The sequence below is a fragment of the Semicossyphus pulcher genome, unplaced genomic scaffold (genome assembly GCF_022749685.1).
Source record: "Semicossyphus pulcher isolate SPU_LCO1_2020_fin unplaced genomic scaffold, fSemPul1.0.p SCAF_3, whole genome shotgun sequence".
Classification (NCBI taxonomy): domain Eukaryota; kingdom Metazoa; phylum Chordata; class Actinopteri; order Labriformes; family Labridae; genus Semicossyphus; species Semicossyphus pulcher.
The window spans coordinates 14584896-14605469 of record NW_027211704.1 but is presented as its reverse complement, the minus strand read 5'-3'; the positions used below and the strand labels follow the sequence as shown (position 1 = coordinate 14605469).

Here is a 20574-nt window from a genome sequence, read left to right as displayed (position 1 = left end):
CTGACAAAATCATTAATGTGAATTTGATATGTCTGTCGTTAGTCTTACATGAAGATCAGGCCATTTTACAACCTACATGCACCAAATGCATATAGTAAAATAATATTAGTTAATTTCTGCCTCTATAATACGTTTATTTTTCTTATTTGCTAATTCAATAGAATTTAGTTACTGCATGGCATAAAGACAGGACTGTGTTATTGGTTTGGGTCACCAGAGGTCAGCATTGCACGCTTGCAGTCTGTTGCTGTCATCGGGAGAGCTGGGGTAATGACGTGTAAATTGCAGGATGTACTGCAGACCGTGGTGTTTTGTATTGATGACAAGTCAGAGGTCTTTATTTTAGAGGATGATAATCGTACTCAGTCGATGCTGGGTCAGGTTTACGGACCAGGTTTCTGAGCTCCACCGTGGTTAGGGATGCGCACTGCGCTTTGCTGACTGGGACTGCTGCAGTGTAAACAAGACTATACAAGGCTGCAGCGCCGCTGTCTGTGGGCGAAAAGATAACGACACAGGGCCAATGGTAGTTGACTTCTCAGCTTAAACGAGCAGTTTCATTATGAACCCTCCACGGGTTTGTCAGTGTGCAAATACGTGTATTCTTCAGCGGAAAAGCTGGCCTGGTTTCCTTTTTTATTTCAACTTGACTTGCTAATGATCCTCTCGGCGCTTATTTAATCAGATGGACTTTGCTGCTGAGGAAGTATTGGAAAATGACAGACAACCAGGAAACCCCTGATGCTGAGGATACTAGTCCGTCCGGGGGCGCGACCTTGCCGCTCCGGCCGCCCTGCGATCGCCTTTCCTGCCACAAGACCAGCGTGTGCTCCCGCTCCTATTTCGTGGTAGTCATGGTGTTTTTCCACGTTTACATCATTAATGTTATTGCACTGTTGTTCTACGTGCACTACAGCAGCGGGCAGGATGATGCCAACCGAAGTCGTGATGCTCCCCGCGGTGACCACCAGCGCACGCAGTCGGGACGTCCGCCATCAAAGCCGGACTTTCTGCGTGATGTTTCCCTGACAAGAGTGGAGGGGATACGGGTGTGTATTGTGATTATGCCTTACTCGCACTCTGTGATTTACTCTCTCTGCCTTTCTCTCTCTCTCTCTCTCACTCTGTCTCTCTCACACACACAGAGACTATCTGCACCACCAAATCACTGCTCTGGTTTATGTTTCAGGTGGGACATGTGCAGAAGGTGTCACTGGTGCCAGGCAAAGTGCACGAGATGCGGACTCTGAGTATGAAGCCTCTGCTGTTTGGTGAGAACCCTAATATCCATGTAGCTAAACAATTTTGCAGCGCACCCTCACGAGCCTCTAGTGGCCATACAGCTTTCTTCTTCCGATGAATGTAAACATACTACGTTACATTCACATCACACTTCTATTTATTACATCATCATCACAACCGCTGCCTAAAACATACACATACCAGAATGTGCACGTGTGTATGCGATGATCAATCAAGGTTACATAAAATAGGCCAACAAGTCCTGAGGCATCTATTCCCTCAGGACTGCACATCAGAACCAATAAAGGGCTGTAGCTGACTGGCTAAAGAGCAAAGATACATCGACACACAGTATGTGGTCATTAGATGTACTGTGGTAAAGATGGTGCAAACATTTTTTTTTTTTAAATATTCAGTTGTTTTTTTTCTGTTCTGTTCTTTTTCTTTTTTTTTGCACTGAAAAAAGTTGAACCCTGAGTTTATACGAGTATTTAATGTTTAATGTTAATTTGAATGGTTCCACTCAGCTTCAACTACTGATTAGTCAAATAAGAAAATAATCTCTAATCATTTTTTGCTTGACTACCTGTAAATCAACTAATCCTATTAGCTTTATTCTATATAAAACTAAAGAGAATATAAAATCTATAAAACTTGAGAGATTTTTCTCTGTTTTTCTGCAGAGATCCCAGAGTTTTTGTCCGAGGATGAGTGCCGTGTTGTGATGCAGCTTGCACAGCTAAAGGGTCTTATGGAGAGCCAGCTGATGGTGCAAGATGGGCAGGAGGAGCTGGCCAAGGAGCTTAACCTGACTCCTGAGGAGATCTTCAACCTGTTGGATATCAACCAGGACGGACAGCTGCAGCTCCATGAGGTGTATGTCAGTTTGTGGATTGTGAGCACACAGGCTCAAGTGTAGGGTGTATGCGCTACATGTTTGGTTTTTGGTTCAGAGTTGGCATTGTTTTTACTTGTGGCTCCGACAGATACTGACTCATTCTCGAGTGAGGGACGGCATCTGGCTCACACCGGAGAATCTGCGAGAGATCTATGCTGGACTCAAAGCTGACAAGGATGGTAATGGTACGAAATCACATTTATTTATTGTTTTAACATAAGGCTAAGACCCTTTAACCAATCTTCTTAGTGGTGGGTTTTGATGGAACAATTAGTCTATAAAATGCTTGTTGCTTTTATAAAAGAAAGAGTATGAATGTTGTAGAGAGTGAAGAGTTAACTACAGACTGAATCATTATAATATTTTGGACAGGTTTGCTGAGTCTAGAGGAGTTCAGGCTCCTGAGCAGCGATGCCTTCCAGCGCTTCCTGATGCAGCAGGGCGTGAAAAGGAGTCAGCTGGTGAGGAACAGCCGACACACATGGCTGTACCAGGGCAAAGGAGCACACCAGGTCCTCCAGGACATCAAGACGAGGTAAGCAAGTCATAATTCAGAGTTTTATCATGAAGAATAACAAGTTGAAGATATGTCTTCTTCTCTCTCTAACAAAGGGTGACTCGCCTCACTCGGCTCCCGCCCTCGTTAGTGGACCTCAGCGAGCCTCTTCAGGTGGTTCGCTATGAGGAGGGAGGACACTATCACGCCCACCATGACAGCGGCCCTGTGTATCCTGAAACCGCCTGCACACACACGCGGCTCGCTGCCAACACATCCACCCCTTTTGAGACGTCTTGCAGGTGAGTTCACAAGTGTTTTGATTGAGGAAAATCAATGATCGCTTAGATCTGAATTCATCCGTCCAGTGTGATTACTAAACTGACACTCCATTGTGACAACTGGCATGTTAGTTTGTGTGACTCCACATTGTGAATTTGGAATAATTTATGTGCTTGTTTGCAAAGTGTTTGTATGTGAGTCAGTGTGTTTGCTTACACCATACATGTGTGTATCTATTTAAACCTGTGTTGCACACCCAGGTACATCACAGTTCTCTTCTACCTGAACTCTGTTGAGGGGGGTGGGGAGACCGCATTCCCCGTGGCAGACAACAGGACCTATGATGAAGTGGTGCGTAAGTGTGTGTGGGTCTGGAAAAGTGTGCAGACGGCTCTGCAAAAGTACAGTGTACATACTCTGCATGTCTTTCATGTCTGTGTTAACTCACTTGTTTGTCAGCTGGTGCATGGGCCCGACTGCAGCAAACGGCGTCACTGAGTTTGTCTGTGTGTTTTAGTCACTCATACAGAATGACGTCGACCTTATGGACACCAGGAGGAATTGTGACAAGAGTAACCTGAGGGTGAAGCCGACCAAAGGGACAGCTGTATTCTGGTACAACTACCTTTCTGATGGAAGAGGTAGGATTCAAATTTAAAGTTACAGAACAATTTATGAACATAATAACTAATTATTTAATTTTCATTTGTTATAAAAACACATTTAGAATGTTTATTTTACACAAAGCATTTTTCCAATCTTCCCTCTTAAAACTAATGAGTTTAACTAAATTTTAAACATAACGTCCATTTTAATTATAATCAAAGACAACAGCTATTCTAGTAGCTCTGTGAGGCTGTAGAGCAGTGCTTTGAGCTAAATGCTAATGTTGGCAAGCTAACATGCCAAGAAAGACAACGCTAACATGGTGATGTTTATCAGGTTTAATGTTTATTACAGTTTAGCATCTTAGTTTAGCACGTTAGTAAGGCTAATTGGAATGTCCGAAGCTTCTCAGCTATTTGGTCATATACAAAAATATTAACAATTTAAGCTAATTGTAGCTCCAGATCAAAATCAGGGCATCAACCAAAGTCATTGGATACATTGTATTGAAATGATGACGGTACATATTCATACAATCAATGTCCGTACAAAACTGAATCACAATAGAATTATTTCAAATATAATTTCCTGATGCCTAACTGATTTTAATTATTTTCTAAACAAACACAGAAGTTAGTTAGGAATAGAAAAATGTTCAAGTACTTCCCATGAAGCAGAGCAGCTACATTAGCATTAGCCTTTTAAAATGAAGTAACAATATGAAACACACAAACATTAAATGTATTTTCCCCCTCTTAGGTTGGGTAGGAGAGCAGGATGAATACGCTCTGCATGGAGGCTGTGTGGTCACCCATGGCACTAAGTGGGTCGCCAATAAATGGATCAACATCGACCCGGACTACCAGCGGCAGGCTCGCTACCAGCAGCTGGTTTCACAGCAGCCAGAGGACGAGGATGACGACGGCCTGACTCTGAACCCGGACACACAGAGTTCTGATGTCCATCAAGACTTGTAGCTCGTAAACCAAATTTATATTTATAAAAAAAAAATCTACCTAGCCTTCCTCAGTCATGTGCACAACTTTTTGCCAACATCCCCTGTGGCCGGTATGTAGAAACAAGATTAATTCAGGGAATGAGGTCACAGGGGGGTTTATGCAACTGTAAAGAGATGCTTTTGTTAAATATTGCTTGGATATTGTTATCCTGTTATTTTTTCATAAGTATGTCATGATTTCCCATTTAAGGAATGTTGCACTACAAACTCATTAACAGAGTTGAGACAAAAAAATCCCTTTGCATGCATTAGCTTCACAGGTTTGCTGTTGCTTTGAGCAAAAAATTGCACTTGAAAATTGAAATGGCTGCTGTAAACATTTCAATGTCCTTCCTTGTTGTTGCTATTATGACCAAAAAAAAGGCTCACACATCGTCAGTGTGATGCATGTTGCCTTGTCTTTGTTCCTCGGATTTATTATTGTTTCTCTGCCTGAGTTTTTGAAAGGTATTGTTTCAATGTTTATTTATTTATTAATCTATTTTTCCTTTAGGATGCAGTGTATCACTCTTCCCACACTGAATAAAAGTTAAACTAAGCTCATGTGTCTTCAGAGTCTTTCTACTTTAAAATAAGGATGTATAAAAATAAATATAACATTAAAAGGAAAGTGACAAATACTTATTTACTGAATCATATCTATTATTTGTTTTACACTCAGCTCTCATCAGATGATAATCCTCCAGTAGATGTTGAGTGTTTCCATCCTCAGCTGCATCTCCTGTTTGGTTCAAGTCTTTAAAGTTTTGTGCTGCCGTATTTTTCCTGAAATCAAACAGTTTTACAAACGTCGTTAAGCTAAAGTTACATGATTACATGTTTTTTAAGTGAGTACTTCTACATGTGTATCAGTCACACTTTTGATTGTATTTTTCATATCTTAGAGACAGCTGTTAACTTGCTGCAAAATGTCAGTATATAATTTGCTAACAGACAATCTAGTATCAACTTTGGCCCATCCACATAAAGTGTCACATGAGCATCAGCTGTGTAAACTCACCATTAAAGGCTGGTATCTGGGGATGGCTGTTGCTCCACGATGATTCAAACAGAAGAGCACAGCATCATGGACGGAGGCAAAAAGATGTCTCTTTGTTATCGTCTCTGAGAAGAAGTCACCGCGCTCTAATTGTTCCACCACAGAGGCTGAGGAGAAAAACCACGATAAAGCCTGTTGTTCATGTCGCCTACAGCCTCGAGGAAGAGAGGAGGTATTCACTTACCTTGACAGCCAGCCATGTAGATATCTACATCTATCTCACTGAAGTCCTGGAAAATCTGTCAGAAATATTTATGTTAAAAATTTTATCAAAAGCTTCCACTACTGCAACTTTAAAAACATCTTTTTCACATTTCTTCTCAATCTAATCAGGCCAATAAGCTGTCTCACAGTGAATCATCAGGGTTCATTTAACTGAAACTATCCATTATGTCCATGTTTTTATGTATCTGACACTCTTTAAACTCCTATTTTAGTGACTAAATCAAAGTAATTCCGCATTAAATACAAAAGTCTAATATTTGTCCCTTTAGCACTTACATTTTTCAAAGTCTTGATAGCCACTGTGTCGATGAAGTTAGCCATGGAGAGGTCGATAATGATGGAGTGAATGTCCCAGGTCCACTTCCCCAGTGACCCGAGAGACACCTGCTCCAGGTTGCGGCTCAGCGTGTCCTCACTGCTGGAGCCCAGCGTGGTGGTGTCCCCGTCCTGCAGCTCAGAGATCCACCCTAAACTGGTGCAGTCTGGATCTCCTCCTTTCAGGTACTCCCATCTACCCTGGCCGTCCGGTGTTCTAGGAGTGGTTGGGATGACAAACACTGTCCCGTTCTCCCTCTCAGTCCAGTCCTGCTCCTCCTCATCTGTAACATTCCCGTCCGTATCCTCCCAGTCCCCGGCCTCTTCCTCCACAGAGAAGACCGGAGCTCCGGACAGCTGATTAGCTGCCCTCTGTGCGCGTCTTTGCTGAGAGATGAAAGAAATCTATTCAGTCAAGAGTGTTTTGACTTTTGGTTGTTTGTCTGTCACCTACTTCTCTTCAGTGTGACAGCAGGGACACTTCGGCCATCTACTTACTTTGATTAATAGGAATTTGGTGCCAATTTTCTTACAGTAAGGAGGATAATATCACCAACAGGCTAAACATTGACTGATCGTCTTTGTAACATTCTGCATTTATAATATTGAATATTTCCAACACATTACCTCTCTCCTGGCATGCCTTTTTGCTCGCCTCTCAGCCCTTCTTTCTCTACGTTTCTGTTTGGCCTCCTGCCTCCTCTTGTAGATAATCATTTTACTGATGTCGAGCCCGCTCTGAAAACAGATAAAGAAAAATTAAGCGTCAACTGCGTCTGATTAAAATACAACAAAAGGAAGAAATAAAAGCCACTGATTTTTCTTTTTTCTTGCATTTTATACAAAAACAATCATCAGATCAGTCAACAGTTAAGATAAATATAGATCAGATGGTGTTACTAGGAAAGCGAACAAACCTTTTCCTTCAGAGCCTCGAGGTAGAGCTCGGCATTGGCAAAATACACAGTAGCAGACGAGCGGAATATAGTGACACCTGGAATCGCTCTCGCCTGCCAAAAAGCAAGAAATTATGAACTTTTTGTGCAATATGCATTAATAAGGGTTTGATTGTTGCTTCTTATCTTTTGATTTTACCTCTCTGTGTGTCTCCATTTCCACGTACAGTTCTGTACCTGGAACATTTCCCAGAACGGAGTACGTAGGCCTGAAAACACAGAATAATTACATGCGCAATGTTTATGTTCAGCATTTTGTCAAGTCTGGAAGATCTAACTTTAGCTACTAATGTGGCCTCTCACACTAAAACAGCATGACTCACACACTGAAGTGAAAAACATACAATGATGAGGTGCGGAGGAGTCTTACAGCTGAGTTCTGAAGATAACAGTGAGCAGAGCAAACAGGATGGATGCAACCAGACCGAGATCCAGATTGAACAGCACTGTCGACACCCAAGTGACCAGCCACACCATCTGGGGGATACAGGGAGATGTATTTAACTGTCATTGTTTAAAACGATCAATAATAACGACTCTTTTCCAGATTCACAGCTGCTTTTAGGATATGTAATAATTGAACCTCTCACCAGATCAATCTTGCTGCTTCTCCACAGCGTAGCGATGTCAGAGTACTGCTTAAACATGCCCTTCAGATTGACAAAGACAATCGCTGCAAGGATAGCCTGAAACAAGCACACGTTTTATCATGATTAATTAGATATGTGGCCTGAAACATAAAAATCAATTTCATTACACAAAATATGTCATGCATCACAGATATTTACTGCAAATGAAAAGAAGAGTTAGAGCAACAGAACCTTTGGCAGCTCCTGGAACAACGGTCCGAGTTTCAGTATCGTCACCAACACAATTACAGCTGAGGACACTCCGGCCATCTGCAAGAATAACACACAAGGTTGTTTACTGTTTCACTGAAACATTTGTGATCAGCTAGTCTGTTACCATTTTGTTAAGCAGAGCTGCATTAAATCTATTGTGAGACAGTAGCTTGACTAATTGGTAGCACATGTTTTGAATATTCAGTGGTAGCCTCTCATTGTTTACAGGTCTTGCTGAAGACAAAACACTGAATGCAATGTGATTTAGTTTAGACAAGGCACATTTTATTTTCTATTGTTTAAATGAGGATTTAAGTGCTACCCTTTTTAGTAAAATGTGTGATTCATGGTGATTTTTTTCAAGATAATTGGTAAAAAACTGAGCTGGTTTGCAAGTAGTGTAGTAGTAGTAACCTTTTGTGTGGCTGAATGTAGAGTATGCGACAGGAGACAAGGTACTTCTGTATAACTGACTTGCTGCATAATAAAAACTAAAACTACAATACAATTACCATAGCTCTTAGTTAGTTGAGGTTTATTACACAATTATTTCTATATATAATTCAACATCATTTTCATTTTACTCCACCTCAATCATCCTTAACTAGGTCATATTGATTGCATTTTTATAGTACCACTACTGCATGTTGACCTCTTAAATGTCTATTGGTAATGTTTTGAAATGTTGGGTCTTCTGTTGGATATTAACCTGTGTTTTTCCTCCAGTGGTCTCCTGGATGAGACTTCGAGACATAGAGGGGCAGACAGCGTAGCACTCAAAGAAGCCTCCCACCGTGTTACTGAGACCCAGCGCCACCAGCTCCTGCAGCCGGGTGAGGACAGAGACAGAAGAAGAATGAGAGGAGTACATGAAGTGGAAACACAGAGAGAAAGGAATACAGAGTACAGCATGTGCATAGTTAAACATAAATACAATGAGAGTTGTGATTTACCTGGTTGCTGTCCACCTTGTATCCATGCTTCAATGCAAATGTTTTTCCTAGTGAAATAGATATGGCATATCCAACTATGGCCAACGCAATAGCATCTCCGATAACTGCTCCAAAAAGACTCACATCTGGGACTTTTGGGGGACGAAGACTTGAGCAAAAAATGGAAACAAGTTTGTACCAAACAAGGTGGGAATATGACTTAACAAATAATCACAGTAAGTATAAGTTAACTAATCCAAATGCTCACCCACTGGGGATTGCTCCAACAACCGGAACAGAGTAGTTGGCGTTCAAGTTGGCATACGATGATATTAATGTTCCTGCCACAATCTAAAACCATCACAGAAAACATACAGATCATGAACAAATTCAACAGCACATTTTAAACCTTTACTCATTACAATCCTGATTAATCATAAACTGGATGTTAATGTAATTATTAGCCGTAAATCTCTCATTTTTGCTGTGAACTGCACTAATGCAGAGGCCCCGGCACCATCGCTGAATCAGCAGCTTGGTTCCACTGTGTGTGTGCAACATCAGCAACAGCAGCACAGAGGTGATGACATGAGAGAGAGATCAGAGAGCGTGTGACTTTGTGTTAACTTACCGTGATGAGCTCCACTGGGATCGGCACAGGCAGCTTTGGACTGAGATAAGAGCTGAGCTCCTTTGCTGCAATTAGGAACACCATGGACACAACACTGACCACCAGTGTGGGGAGATGAGTTCGCGGCAGCAAGAGGCAAATGTCCCTCAGAGTCTGAAACATGGAGAAAAGACAAAAAGTAACTCATAATTCATTAGCAATTGAGAAATATATTAAAATACATTATAATGTTTTCCTGTACATTACATGCCACCTGATAGTAAAAATGTAGAACAAAAAAATATAGTGATCCTTAAATACACATTGCATTTTTTTTAAACAAAATTAAAACCAGAAAACAGGAGATTTAAAGTCCCCCACGTTGAATATTGTTGTAAATAATCAATAGGGGGTATTATAAGCTGATTTACTTAAAAAACAATATCAGAACAGCTGTAATTCAAAACGAAAACATTTCTATCTGCCTTCTGATGACAATAAAATCCACCGTTCGAATGGACAGATTTCTGAAAAACAACAGAAACTATGATTTAACATTTTTCCTGACTGTAAACGCAGCTCAACCCCAAATTATTTACTTTAAAAATCAAACAAATAGATTAGAATAAGCACTATGTTTCCTCTTTGCAGTAAAGGTGGCCAAACTTGCGGGGAAAGGGAGTGTAGCTCTGCTGAAGTCTCTTTTAGATTATGTGGAACTCTTATTGGATATTTTATGAGTTATCACAAAAAAGTTATTTCTGATCTAGACAGCTTACAAAAGTTGTGTCCATTGCTCTTGTCAGGGGATCAGAATAGGTTTAGGAACAAAGTAAAACCTGTAAAGCTGCCAATTTCTCTTCCGAAAAAGACAATATAACTCAGAAAACTTCCTCTTTGACGGTCAAATAAAAAATTATGAGCACATAAAACACTTTACAATACTCACATACACCAGTGACAATGGGCCACTGACTAGTGTTGGCGAAACTCCAAAGATGTACTTCAGTTGTGCAACAACAGCATGGGCTGCGGCAGCTGTAGTGTAAGCTCGTACCAAAGGTTCAGACAAGTAAGTTCCCACAAATCCAAACTTCACCAAACCCAGTATCACCTATAAAAAGAGTTTTTTTTACATATTACCCTCGCAGTTGCAACAAATAAATTAGACACTATTATTTATGTGAGACATGCATACCTGAATTATTCCTGCTAGGACAGTTGTAGAGGCCGCTACCTGCACCCTGTATGAGTCCCGAGCAGTTATGTCCACCTCTGTGGTAACATTTGTCCCATTTTTTATCAGGAAATCAGTGTCTGGAGCGAGCCTCTCTGTCACACTACCCACCATGATGCTTAGCACAGTAAATGTACCTGAACACAAGAGAAGAACAAATTAGATTACAGGGGTTATTATGACCAAGAAATAAAAATGTTTCTCTTTTTACTCACCGATGGAGATATGACGCGATGTTCCAAAAAATATGTAGATAAATGCTGGATAGAAGGATGAGTAGAGGCCAAATACAGGAGGTAAAGAGGCCAATAATGCATATGCCATACCTGTGAAAAACAGAGGTTTTGTTAGACCTGTCTCACATTACAATTATAACTTATCCAATCCAATCCACTTTATTTATATAGCACATTTTAAAAACAACAAGGTTACCAAAGTGCTGCACAACAGATAAAAACAGTAAATAAGTAAAATTCAAATGTTAAAATAAATATATAAAAAGTAAAAGATTAAAAAACACAGTAAAATAAAAGCATATAAAAGCACTAAGAAATACATAAAACACAAAACAACAACCAATGATTTAGAAACAATAAAAGACAAACAGAGACCACACAACTCTCATGCTGGATTAAAAGCCAAGGAATAAAAATGCGTTTTAAGACGAGATTTAAAGTATATAGAGTGGGGGCCATTTTGACGTGGGTGGGTAGCTCATTCAACAGTTAAGGAGCTACCACTTAAAAAGCACAGTCACCCCTGGTCTTATGTCTGCTTTTTGGGATGACAAGACGCAGCTGATCAGCGGACCTCAATGCTCTTGAGGGGGTGTAGGTGTGTATGAGGTCTGTGATGTACTGAGGTGCCAGACCATTTAATGACTTAAAAACAAACAATAAAATCTTAAAATTAATTCTTAAATGGACAGGGAGCCAGTGGAGGGAGGCGAGAACGGGGGTAATGTGTTCATGCTTGCACATTCCTGTCAAAAGACGAGCAGACGCGTTTTGGACTAACTGTAAGGGAGCGAGGGAGGCCTGGTTGATGCCAGTGTAAAGTGCATTACAGTAGTCCAAACGGGTCGAGATAAAAGCATGAATCAAGCACTCAAAATCATTAAAAGATACAACAGATTTAATTTTAGATAAAAGCCTCAGATGATAAAAACTTGTTTTAACTACTGAGTTTATCTGTTTATCAAGTTTAAAATCACTGTCCATTATCATCTAAAATTTGTATTTAAGTTTTACAGTTTTTACTGTAGTATTAGAGTAAAAACAGTCAATGGTTACAGATGGTAAATATTTGTATTATTGCTTACGTATGCCAAAAAATATGTTGGCCTAACAGTTAAAATGATCCTTTTGTCATGTACCCTCACGACGTAAAAGCCGCTCTATATATGATGACTATGGAAGCTTCAATTTGAGGCATAATAAGAGGAGCTTTTTCTGCAATACTGTTGATATTTAGTGAACCGTGATGAGCTAATGTCGTACCCTGCGGGAGGTGCATTATGCCCACACTGATGCCGGAGATGAGGTCTGGCATGCCGTAGTCCCAAATTGAGTACTTGGGCAGCCAGTATAAGATGGGAAAGCTGCTCATCACTGTGTGTTTCAGTCTGGGGACTGAACATCTGCAAGAGATTTGAAGGAAATAACAGTCATTTTTAGTTGCTGATATTTAAAAGCAAAAATTCCCTAAGATGGCTCTCTGTTCATCTTTGACAAGAAGATAAAACCAGACTTCTACATCTGCAGCGAGCATCAGAATTACAAGATGAAGCCATAAGATTTGTTTTACCTTAATGAGCCTTTCAGACGTTCAGACAGAGATGGGTGAGTGTCAGAGTGTGTTTTTCTCTGCGTTAACTCTTCCAGTCTCTGCTCATCCAGCACGTCCCGCTCCACTCTGTATTTCCCAGATTTGCGAGTAAAATCCATTGGGCTCAATCTGTGAAATTCTACACAATTTTTTTTTAACTCTTATTATATAGAGTAAGGGGGATTTATTCCAAAGACTCTTGTCTTTTCTTTACTAAAAACTGTTCACCAAAAGTCAATGCTGCTGAACTACTGTCACACAAACAACTGTGTCAGTATATGTACATCATTCTGCCTAATGGTTAACTATAGTCAGGGTGTTCTTGGCAGACAACAACAGCAGACAGGAAGAAGAAAGGGATGTAATTAAGGTCCTAAATAAGACAATGATTAACTCTGTTAAATTTCAATGGATGTTTGGCACGTGTTTTTCCATGATTCCAGTTTTCCCATTTACAAGCAAAAGTGAAGCTAATGAAGCATGAAATGGCACCTTATACTCAAACTACAGTGCTCCAGTCTGTCTTTATGAGGGCCTTTTCTTAACAAAATACTTAACATATTTCAGATGCAAGTCTTTTATCTTGAAAATCCAAAAAATAATACGCAGCACATTGCCTGCAAGTCATATGAAATGCTGTGGCTAAATATGTGTAAGAACACTTAGTTTCCAAGCTTTATTGTTGTTGGTGCAACAGTCTCAAGAACTTTGGTTTTAAGAATCAAATTAAAGAGGCAAGGTCTGGTTTTTGACTGTGAGCATAAAGTATACTGGTCCTTTAAGAGATCACAGTCATGAAATCTGATTCCGAGCAGGGAGCAATGTTTCATCACTGTCATTCCAGACCTGCAAGCACGTGACCAAGACCAAGGCAATCAAACCAAAATGACCCATAATAAAGCTCAATATGATGCCCGTGAGTCACATAAGAAATGTCAAAAAAGGATCACAACATTTGTCAGCGTTAAGGCTTAAAAACCTCCGTTCTCCTGATCACTCAAACCCTTCTGACCCACTTTGCTGCCTCCACAACACTGTCTATTTTTGGGTGAGTAGCTCAGAGGGCCGCAGCAGCGAAGGGGGCACATATCTTTGTCTCTTGCAATCGCACAGACCTTCTTTTACCCCCCAAGCAGACACATTCGGCAGCATCAACAACACATGTCACCTGATGAAAAACATGGACATTAGCTGGACTTCCTAGAGCAACAATAAGAGCAGAAAAGACGAGCTGATGACTTTGGTGAGACGTCTATGAGAATACTGAGTCCTGTGTGATGTGGACAGCTGTTTTGCTAACTGAGCAGAGCACACGTGTTGTACATACTATTTTTGTTAGTAATTTTTATGTTTGGCTAATAAGAAAAGTTTGTTTATTAAACATTTTGGCTGAATAAATAGAAACTTGAATATATCTTTTTAAGTTTAAAACGATAAAGATGTTGACTTGTATTACTTCAATCTGGTTTAATAGTTAATATTTTTGTTCTGGTTGTTAGGGTTAATAAAGTTCATCTACATATTAAATGTGAGGTCAAACCTGGTTATGAATGTGTAAAAATATATTAAGTTTGAATAGAATATTTATCCTGTGTACATGTCTAAATTAGATTGAGCTTACTAAGCAGTTTAAGTATGAAATCTGATGTATGATATGATATTGATGGCGGTTCATTGTTTGTTTTTTCTTTGTGTTTCAGAGACAACTTCCTGACTAGTTATTCACAGTTTTAAAAAGTTTTGTAAAACTAATAATACTATAACTTAAAAGTAGAGGCAAAATGGATCTTACAGCCAAACATGGGCTGGTGCTTCTCGACCAGCTAAGGAAGATGAGGGAGACTGAGCATCTGACAGATGTGGTGCTGGTCGCTGAAGGCATCAGCTTCCCCTGTCACCGGGTCGTTCTTGCCGCCTTCAGCCCGTACTTCCGCGTCATGTTCACATGCGGCCTACGTGAGTGCCACAACAGAGAAATATTCCTGCGTGACACCCCTGCAGAGAGCCTGTCCCTCCTCTTGAACTACATGTACTGCTCAGAGCTTCCTCTCACTAACGCCAACGTACAAGGCATCTCCATCGCAGCTTTTCTCCTTCAGATGGATGAGGTCTTCAATCGCTGTCAGTTGCACATGACCGAGAACATGGACGCCTCCAACTGCCTTGGCGTGTACTATTTTGCACGTGACCTTGGCGCAGAAGACCTGGCTGACCACGCTCAACGCTTCATGAGGCAGCACTTTGTCCAAGTCTGCCAAAATGAGGAGGTCGTGGAGCTGGAGGCCCATCAGCTTGGAAAGCTCCTGACGTCTGATGACCTCAATGTTTCACGAGAGGAGACCATCCTGGATGTGGTCCTTCGCTGGGTCAAACACACCACTCTGATGGACGGAGATGTCCGAATCCTGCACCTTCCAGAGCTCCTGAGGAAGGTCCGCCTTCCACTGATAAACCCTGACTATCTTAGAGAGGCGATGAAGAGGAACACAGCCCTGCTGTCTGATGCTGAATGTCTGGAGATTATCAATGAAGCCTTGGGGGCTGCAGGGATGCATCCTTCAGCTGCTCCACGCAAACTGAAGCTGCGGTACGGCATGGAGACAACAGATCTGCTGCTCTGTGTCGGCAACGACAGTGATGGGATTAGGTCAAGATACGGCAACTATTCCGAGCGCAGCTTTTGCTACGCCCCTTCCACAGGCCGAACCTACTACGTTACGTCTCCTCGCTATGGAGAGGCTTTGGGGTATGTGTGTACTGGGGTTGTCACTGAAAGAAATGACATTATAGTGGCAGGAGAAGCAAGCGTACGCAAATTATCCCGTCAGAAGGACATGAATGTTGAGATTTACAGGTAAGAAATATATCAGGTGACACTTTTGATAACTCTGTATTTGCATGCCTCACACAGATGGTACTGATCTTGTTATCCTGCAATGCCAGGTACAAAGTAGAGGCCCAAGGAACCTGGGAGCGCCTTACATCAGCGGAGTACCGTGATTCGTACGCTCTGGGATCACTGGGTGACACTCTGTACCTCCTGGGTGGGCAGATGAAGTTAAAGAACCAGTTTCTCATCACTAACTGTGTGGAGCGATGGTCTCTGCAAGGTGGACCCTGGCGCAGTGCAGCACCCCTGCCTATGCCTTTGGCCTATCACAGCGTGGTCAGAATGAAAGATCGTCTTTATGTGATAGGCGGGCGAACACCACAGGTGATGTCAAGAAATCTTCAATCATGCGTTAATGTCTTAGCAGTTATTCAGAAGCCTGCATTCAGTGAGGATCTTGTAAGATCCACTTTATTTAACACACTGAACATGAACCCTTCTCTGACTGCACCTGCTCTGCTTTGTCTCCCTCCCCTTCGACCACGCAGTCATACCGGATGGATGATGAGCCTGACCGACTTAGTAACCGCCTCCTTGAGTATGATCCAAACACAAATAAGTGGACAGAGCTGTGTCCCATGAAGTACTCAAAGTACCGCTGCAGTGCTGTTGTTCTCAATGGGGAAATTTATGTGATGGGTAAGAATATTAATGAAATGGCTTATTTCTTTAATGTCTTAGTATGCATGTAAAGACCAAATATTGTCATGATTCTGCACAATGAATTTAGCACAATGAGTTCTGAAAGAATTTGTTGCTATGAGGCTTTTTGGGGATACATTTTGCAGGAGGTATTGGATGCGAGGGTGTGGACCGCGGGCAATCACGCCACTGCCTCGATTCTGTAGAGATCTACAGCCCAGACGGAGATTTCTGGAAGGACGGACCTCGTCTGCCATGTGAACAACTGTCACTGCACAGCACCGCCTCTAATGCAGGAGTGGTGGGAGGCAAGATTTATGTGTGTGGATACTACAAAGGAGCAGGTAATAACAGAATATCCAATGCATTAGAAGTGTTTGAAAGATATTTAAAAGTGACTGTATTACCATTTCTTGACTTTCCTTAGGTCGTCATGATAACATAACAAAGGACATTTTGGAGCTGGACCCGTGGGACAACCGGTGGACAGTGGTGGCTCGGCGCGCTCTTATGCATGACAACTATGATGTCTGCTTAGTGGCAAATCTCAACCCAAGGGGACTCATGTCCCCACCTGCAGACTTAGTTACACAGTGACACCCCTGTCAGATCAGATCAAAGTCTGTTAGGTGGAGCTTGTTACAGAAATTACTTATAAATGCACTTAATGCTGGGCCAAAGGCATTCCTTTTTCAAGCAGAAAAGGTCTCAGAGGCCTGCTTAATGATTCGCACATTGAAAGAATGAGCATAGACAGATAGATTGTAAATACAGAATTTGTTGTTTTAGTTGTGTGTATCATCTTCAGAGATTTGTCTGGTCCTGAAATCTGCACCTGTTTGATGCATCATATGCACACATACATGATTTACTCTGACATTAAAGAATAGGACAGAAATTATTAACATCGGAGCTGCAAATAATATTTTTATTAAAGTTTGTTAAATCAGTTTGTTTTGTCTGTCAAACCGTTTAAAGCCTTATGATATTCAGGATACTGTAATTTATGACAAAGAAAAGCCATAAGATGTTTGTGACTGAAATGGTGATCAAAATATTTAAATATCTGTTACTCAACTTGCAGCTCTGGTTATACTTATGTTACACTTGGCGACAATGATTTACCTGAGGGTGAATACAAATGTTACTTCATATACTACAACTGTTAAAAAAGGGAATGTTTTGTATTGTATTAAGCAATTTGTTGTTTGTGGCACGCTTGCATAAGCAAAGAAAACATCTTTTGATGGGGCTAATAAACATGCACCTTAGCGATACTGTGGAGCACGGTTGTTGTGGTGGAAACTAAAACTCAATATTTTAGTTTTTCAGGTAGTTAGGTCAAACCTCTGCAGTCTAATTGTTCTGCTGTAAGTCAATTTATGAGGGTTATAATTCTGAGGTTTAGTTGGAACTGTCAAATTAACTTTGGAGGCTATAATATTAGGTACTTTTGAAATATACTTTATTTGACTGACAGGTGTTTCTAATATTTTGTCTATCCTCACAATATAAATGGGGTGGACTATGTATTAAAAACATCTGTCAATATAAAAGTGCAACATAAAGGTGTCATAAAGGCTGCCTTTTGGGTTACAATTACTTCATTACAATGTATCATTAAACAATCACAATTTGAACAAGGAAAACAGAAATTATTATAAAGAAAAATCAGATTTTTTGCAAAGCTTTTCAATTTATTTTCATTGTCAAGTCAGCAGAATAAATACAGAATAAATTAATTGTAAAAAGTCACAGAGACACTGAACCTTGACAATACTTTTCATGTCAGGAGAAAAAATGAACAGATGTGTATTACTTGGTGGATCACTCATAAACTTACCAATCCTTAGTACAACTCTACACTCCCATCAACAGCATGTCCTTTTAAGCCAAGGATCATAAACGTTAATCAATGTGTTCATTCAATAACTAAATAAACTGTATAACTCTAGGACAAATTGAACATATCAGAGCTAATAAATATACTGTACTCGCAAAATAAGAACACGAATGCTTCACTGCACTTCTCTCATCGTCCTCTAAAATCCTAAATCTGAATCCATGTCAAATAATTTCCAGAGGCCTTCTGGTGTCATTGGGGTCCCTGTCCTGGACTCCTCTGAGAGCTTCTCTAAGATGGGTTCGATTCCTGCAAGGCATACAGAGCTGCTGCTGTCCTGAGACCAGCAGCTGAGCGGGGTGATGGCACATCCTGCAGCTTTGGATCTCGTCTTTTTGTTCAGCGGTTTAAGACAGCCTGGGTTGAGGTTTTCCTGGTTGTTTATCATGAGCCGATCATGACGCTCGCACAGCGGTAAAGAGACATGTTGTTTGTCACAGTTAATGAGAGGCGGACTGTTTTCATTTGTGACAGTGTGCTTACTCCTCTGTGAAAGCACCAGTGGCCTCTTTTTGCGCCTCCTATGCCCCCTCAGAGTGAATTTCCTCTTTCCCACAATGCTGCTGCTCTTAGGTGGACCTTCAGCCTGAATTGGTTCAAGGTTGTTTGATATACATGTAAGTTGTGTGTCTTCAAGCTTGTTGTCCTGAAGAATCTCAGAGATTTGCTGTTCGAGCCTTGGTGAAGTCTGGATGGCACTGTCCATCACATCCTTTGCTCGGGCTGAGTGCTCTGAGACTAAGGTGCTGAGCAGCTTCAGAGCCTCATCTAGCATGTTTCGTTCTCTCTCCTGCTCCTCTCTCAGACACTCCAGACTTTTCTTTAAGCTTTGCAGGTTTGAACCAAGTTCTATTGTGATGTCTCCACTCTACAGGAAATTAACATATTTTCATGTTAATCAAATTTAGAAAAATGTATTATCCACCAAAAATCTTCTCTTCCCCATTAAACTGCAGCAATCTTGACCCATTAGCTACAGACGTACTAATTACCTTTTGTACCCTCTCCTCCAATTGAGACGTTATCTCTTTCTGGGAGTTCACTTTATTCAGCAAAGTATCAAACTGCTCTGAAATGTTCATCTGAAGGCTGTTTAGATTCTTTTGCACTAGGATGAGGAATGAAAAGATAGAAATGAGCCTTTCATTTTATTGTGTTGATGGCAAAATAATGTTAAGCTGTCTGGAAGCACATGAACATTTTCAAGCATGGGGAGATTATGAGTGACCAGTTAATAATCAGTGGGGAAAGAGCGCCATCTACTGCCGATAACAATTGTTTACTATTTACCTAAGAATGTTCAATTAAAGCAAAAGTAACATATCAGTCAATAATGAAACTTACATGTTGATGCAAACTTGTCAAATTTTTCAAGGACAGTCTGGCACACAGCAGAATTTTTCTCGGTGCAAGCGACCACTTGTTGGATCTGGGAAAAAATATTAAATCACAGCGATCAAACATTTTATATGTAGAAAAGATTAGGTTTTTAATCAAAACGCAACAGAATGGAGGCCTTTGATCACTTACATTGCTGAGAGTTTCTCGAAAATGATGAAATTCTTTGGTTAAAGTATCACTGTTTAAAGAAATAGATGGATGTAAAAACTTTAGGCATTTTTTATAATCACAAAAATTTAATTCAAATCAGGTTTCATGTTAAATGTAATAAGAGTACCTGTCAGTTTTTTCTTTTGCCCGTTTCTTGTCCTCTTCAAATTTATCCAGAAAAGCTTTGCTTTTGTCTTTTAGGTCTCCAAACAGGAAAGGTTTAGTGTGATAACTGCTTGAAAACTTTGGGTCACTTCCCTAAGCAAGAAAATACTAAAGTTAAGGGATATATACTTTTTACATGATTAATAAAGTGTGCACCCATGATCCTGTGAGCTGTCAAGGTTTTAATATGACTATAGAGGTTATCAATTTAAAGGACAACGTCTAACATATAACATAAACGTCTGAATAACTGCAGTTGACTATTGTGGCCTATTCAAGGGGACAAATAGTTTTACCATTGTTCAGTATATTGACTTGATTTCTTTTTTAAACAGCTGTTACTATAACATAGGTCTAAAAGTAATCCTTAATTTTAAGCTAAATAAACAATATTAAAAAAATCTAGGATGGTAGAAATCTCTACCGTCTTACAGTGTGCAATGCAATAAACACTAACCAACAATCTTCTCATCACTTCTGTGGTTTGATTTTGTCAATCTATATCTCCATTTATCTTAAAATTAAACTGATAAATCTCACCTCTTGAGAGCTCTGTTGGGAGTTCCTGGATGACAAGCTCATATCTTGAGATGTGCCTTGAGAATTTTCAGGCCAAAACTGGGACCCAAAGAACAACTGAGAGTCTGTAAAACTGGAGTATCCGCTGGTAGCCACATTCCTGTTGGTTGTTTTGTCCACACAAGGTTTAATGAGTAAATAAAACACAAAACACACAATTTGTCTGTGCAGCACAACAGACAGACAGACAAGTCTTTGTACACATCAGTAAAACAGACACACACATAAATCATTGCACCATAAATGTAGGTTTACACCGTTTTTCAAATTAAATTTGTTGCCCATAGAAGTAAAAGCTATTATTAGACATTGTTTAGCA

The 20574-nt window shown here is 40.4% G+C and overlaps 3 protein-coding genes across 3 annotated transcripts; 2 read left to right on the top strand and 1 right to left on the bottom strand.

Moving 5' to 3' along the window:
• The first annotated feature begins 281 nt into the window (after window positions 1-281).
• p4htmb (prolyl 4-hydroxylase, transmembrane b) lies at window positions 282-5069 on the top strand. The gene is made up of 9 exons (XM_069678354.1): window positions 282-1049; window positions 1190-1271; window positions 1926-2116; window positions 2229-2325; window positions 2513-2675; window positions 2753-2938; window positions 3179-3269; window positions 3436-3559; window positions 4284-5069. The coding sequence occupies exons 1-9, from the start codon at window positions 717-719 to the stop codon at window positions 4499-4501; spliced, it is 1485 nt and encodes a 494-aa protein (XP_069534455.1). The 5' UTR covers window positions 282-716; the 3' UTR covers window positions 4502-5069.
• A 201-nt stretch (window positions 5070-5270) lies between these two features.
• Window positions 5271-12644, bottom strand: slc26a6l1 (solute carrier family 26 member 6, like 1). The gene is made up of 19 exons (XM_069677945.1): window positions 12505-12644; window positions 12198-12337; window positions 10914-11024; window positions 10660-10835; window positions 10411-10575; window positions 9483-9635; window positions 9120-9202; window positions 8873-9020; window positions 8629-8742; window positions 7899-7976; window positions 7668-7763; window positions 7448-7554; window positions 7217-7286; window positions 7039-7131; window positions 6749-6859; window positions 6083-6508; window positions 5766-5820; window positions 5543-5688; window positions 5271-5307 (listed from the first exon to the last, which is right to left on the bottom strand). Exons 1-19 carry the CDS (start codon window positions 12642-12644, stop codon window positions 5281-5283), a joined length of 2439 nt encoding a protein of 812 aa, XP_069534046.1. The 3' UTR covers window positions 5271-5280.
• A 1033-nt stretch (window positions 12645-13677) lies between these two features.
• On the top strand, window positions 13678-17131 carry kbtbd12 (kelch repeat and BTB (POZ) domain containing 12). Its single transcript, XM_069678692.1, has 6 exons — window positions 13678-13768; window positions 14226-15379; window positions 15469-15739; window positions 15904-16054; window positions 16204-16401; window positions 16485-17131. Exons 2-6 carry the CDS (start codon window positions 14307-14309, stop codon window positions 16652-16654), a joined length of 1863 nt encoding a protein of 620 aa, XP_069534793.1. The 5' UTR covers window positions 13678-13768; window positions 14226-14306; the 3' UTR covers window positions 16655-17131.
• Window positions 17132-20574: the final 3443 nt, after the last annotated feature.

Excerpts from the sequence above, each read along its gene's own strand:
- p4htmb (XM_069678354.1), top strand. The coding sequence starts at position 717 with ATGACAGACAACCAGGAAACCCCTGATGCTGAGGATACTAGTCCGTCC. Across the intron at positions 2,326-2,512 it reads AGCTGACAAGGATGGTAATG|GTTTGCTGAGTCTAGAGGAG; the intron begins GTACGAAATCAC and ends TATTTTGGACAG. Across the intron at positions 2,676-2,752 it reads CTCCAGGACATCAAGACGAG|GGTGACTCGCCTCACTCGGC; the intron begins GTAAGCAAGTCA and ends TCTCTAACAAAG.
- slc26a6l1 (XM_069677945.1), bottom strand. The coding sequence starts at position 12,644 with ATGGATTTTACTCGCAAATCTGGGAAATACAGAGTGGAGCGGGACGTG. Across the intron at positions 7,132-7,216 it reads AAATGGAGACACACAGAGAG|GCGAGAGCGATTCCAGGTGT; the intron begins GTAAAATCAAAA and ends GCTTTTTGGCAG. Across the intron at positions 5,689-5,765 it reads CTACATGGCTGGCTGTCAAG|CCTCTGTGGTGGAACAATTA; the intron begins GTAAGTGAATAC and ends TTTTCTCCTCAG.
- kbtbd12 (XM_069678692.1), top strand. The coding sequence starts at position 14,307 with ATGGATCTTACAGCCAAACATGGGCTGGTGCTTCTCGACCAGCTAAGG. Across the intron at positions 15,740-15,903 it reads TAGGCGGGCGAACACCACAG|TCATACCGGATGGATGATGA; the intron begins GTGATGTCAAGA and ends TCGACCACGCAG. Across the intron at positions 16,055-16,203 it reads TGGGGAAATTTATGTGATGG|GAGGTATTGGATGCGAGGGT; the intron begins GTAAGAATATTA and ends TACATTTTGCAG.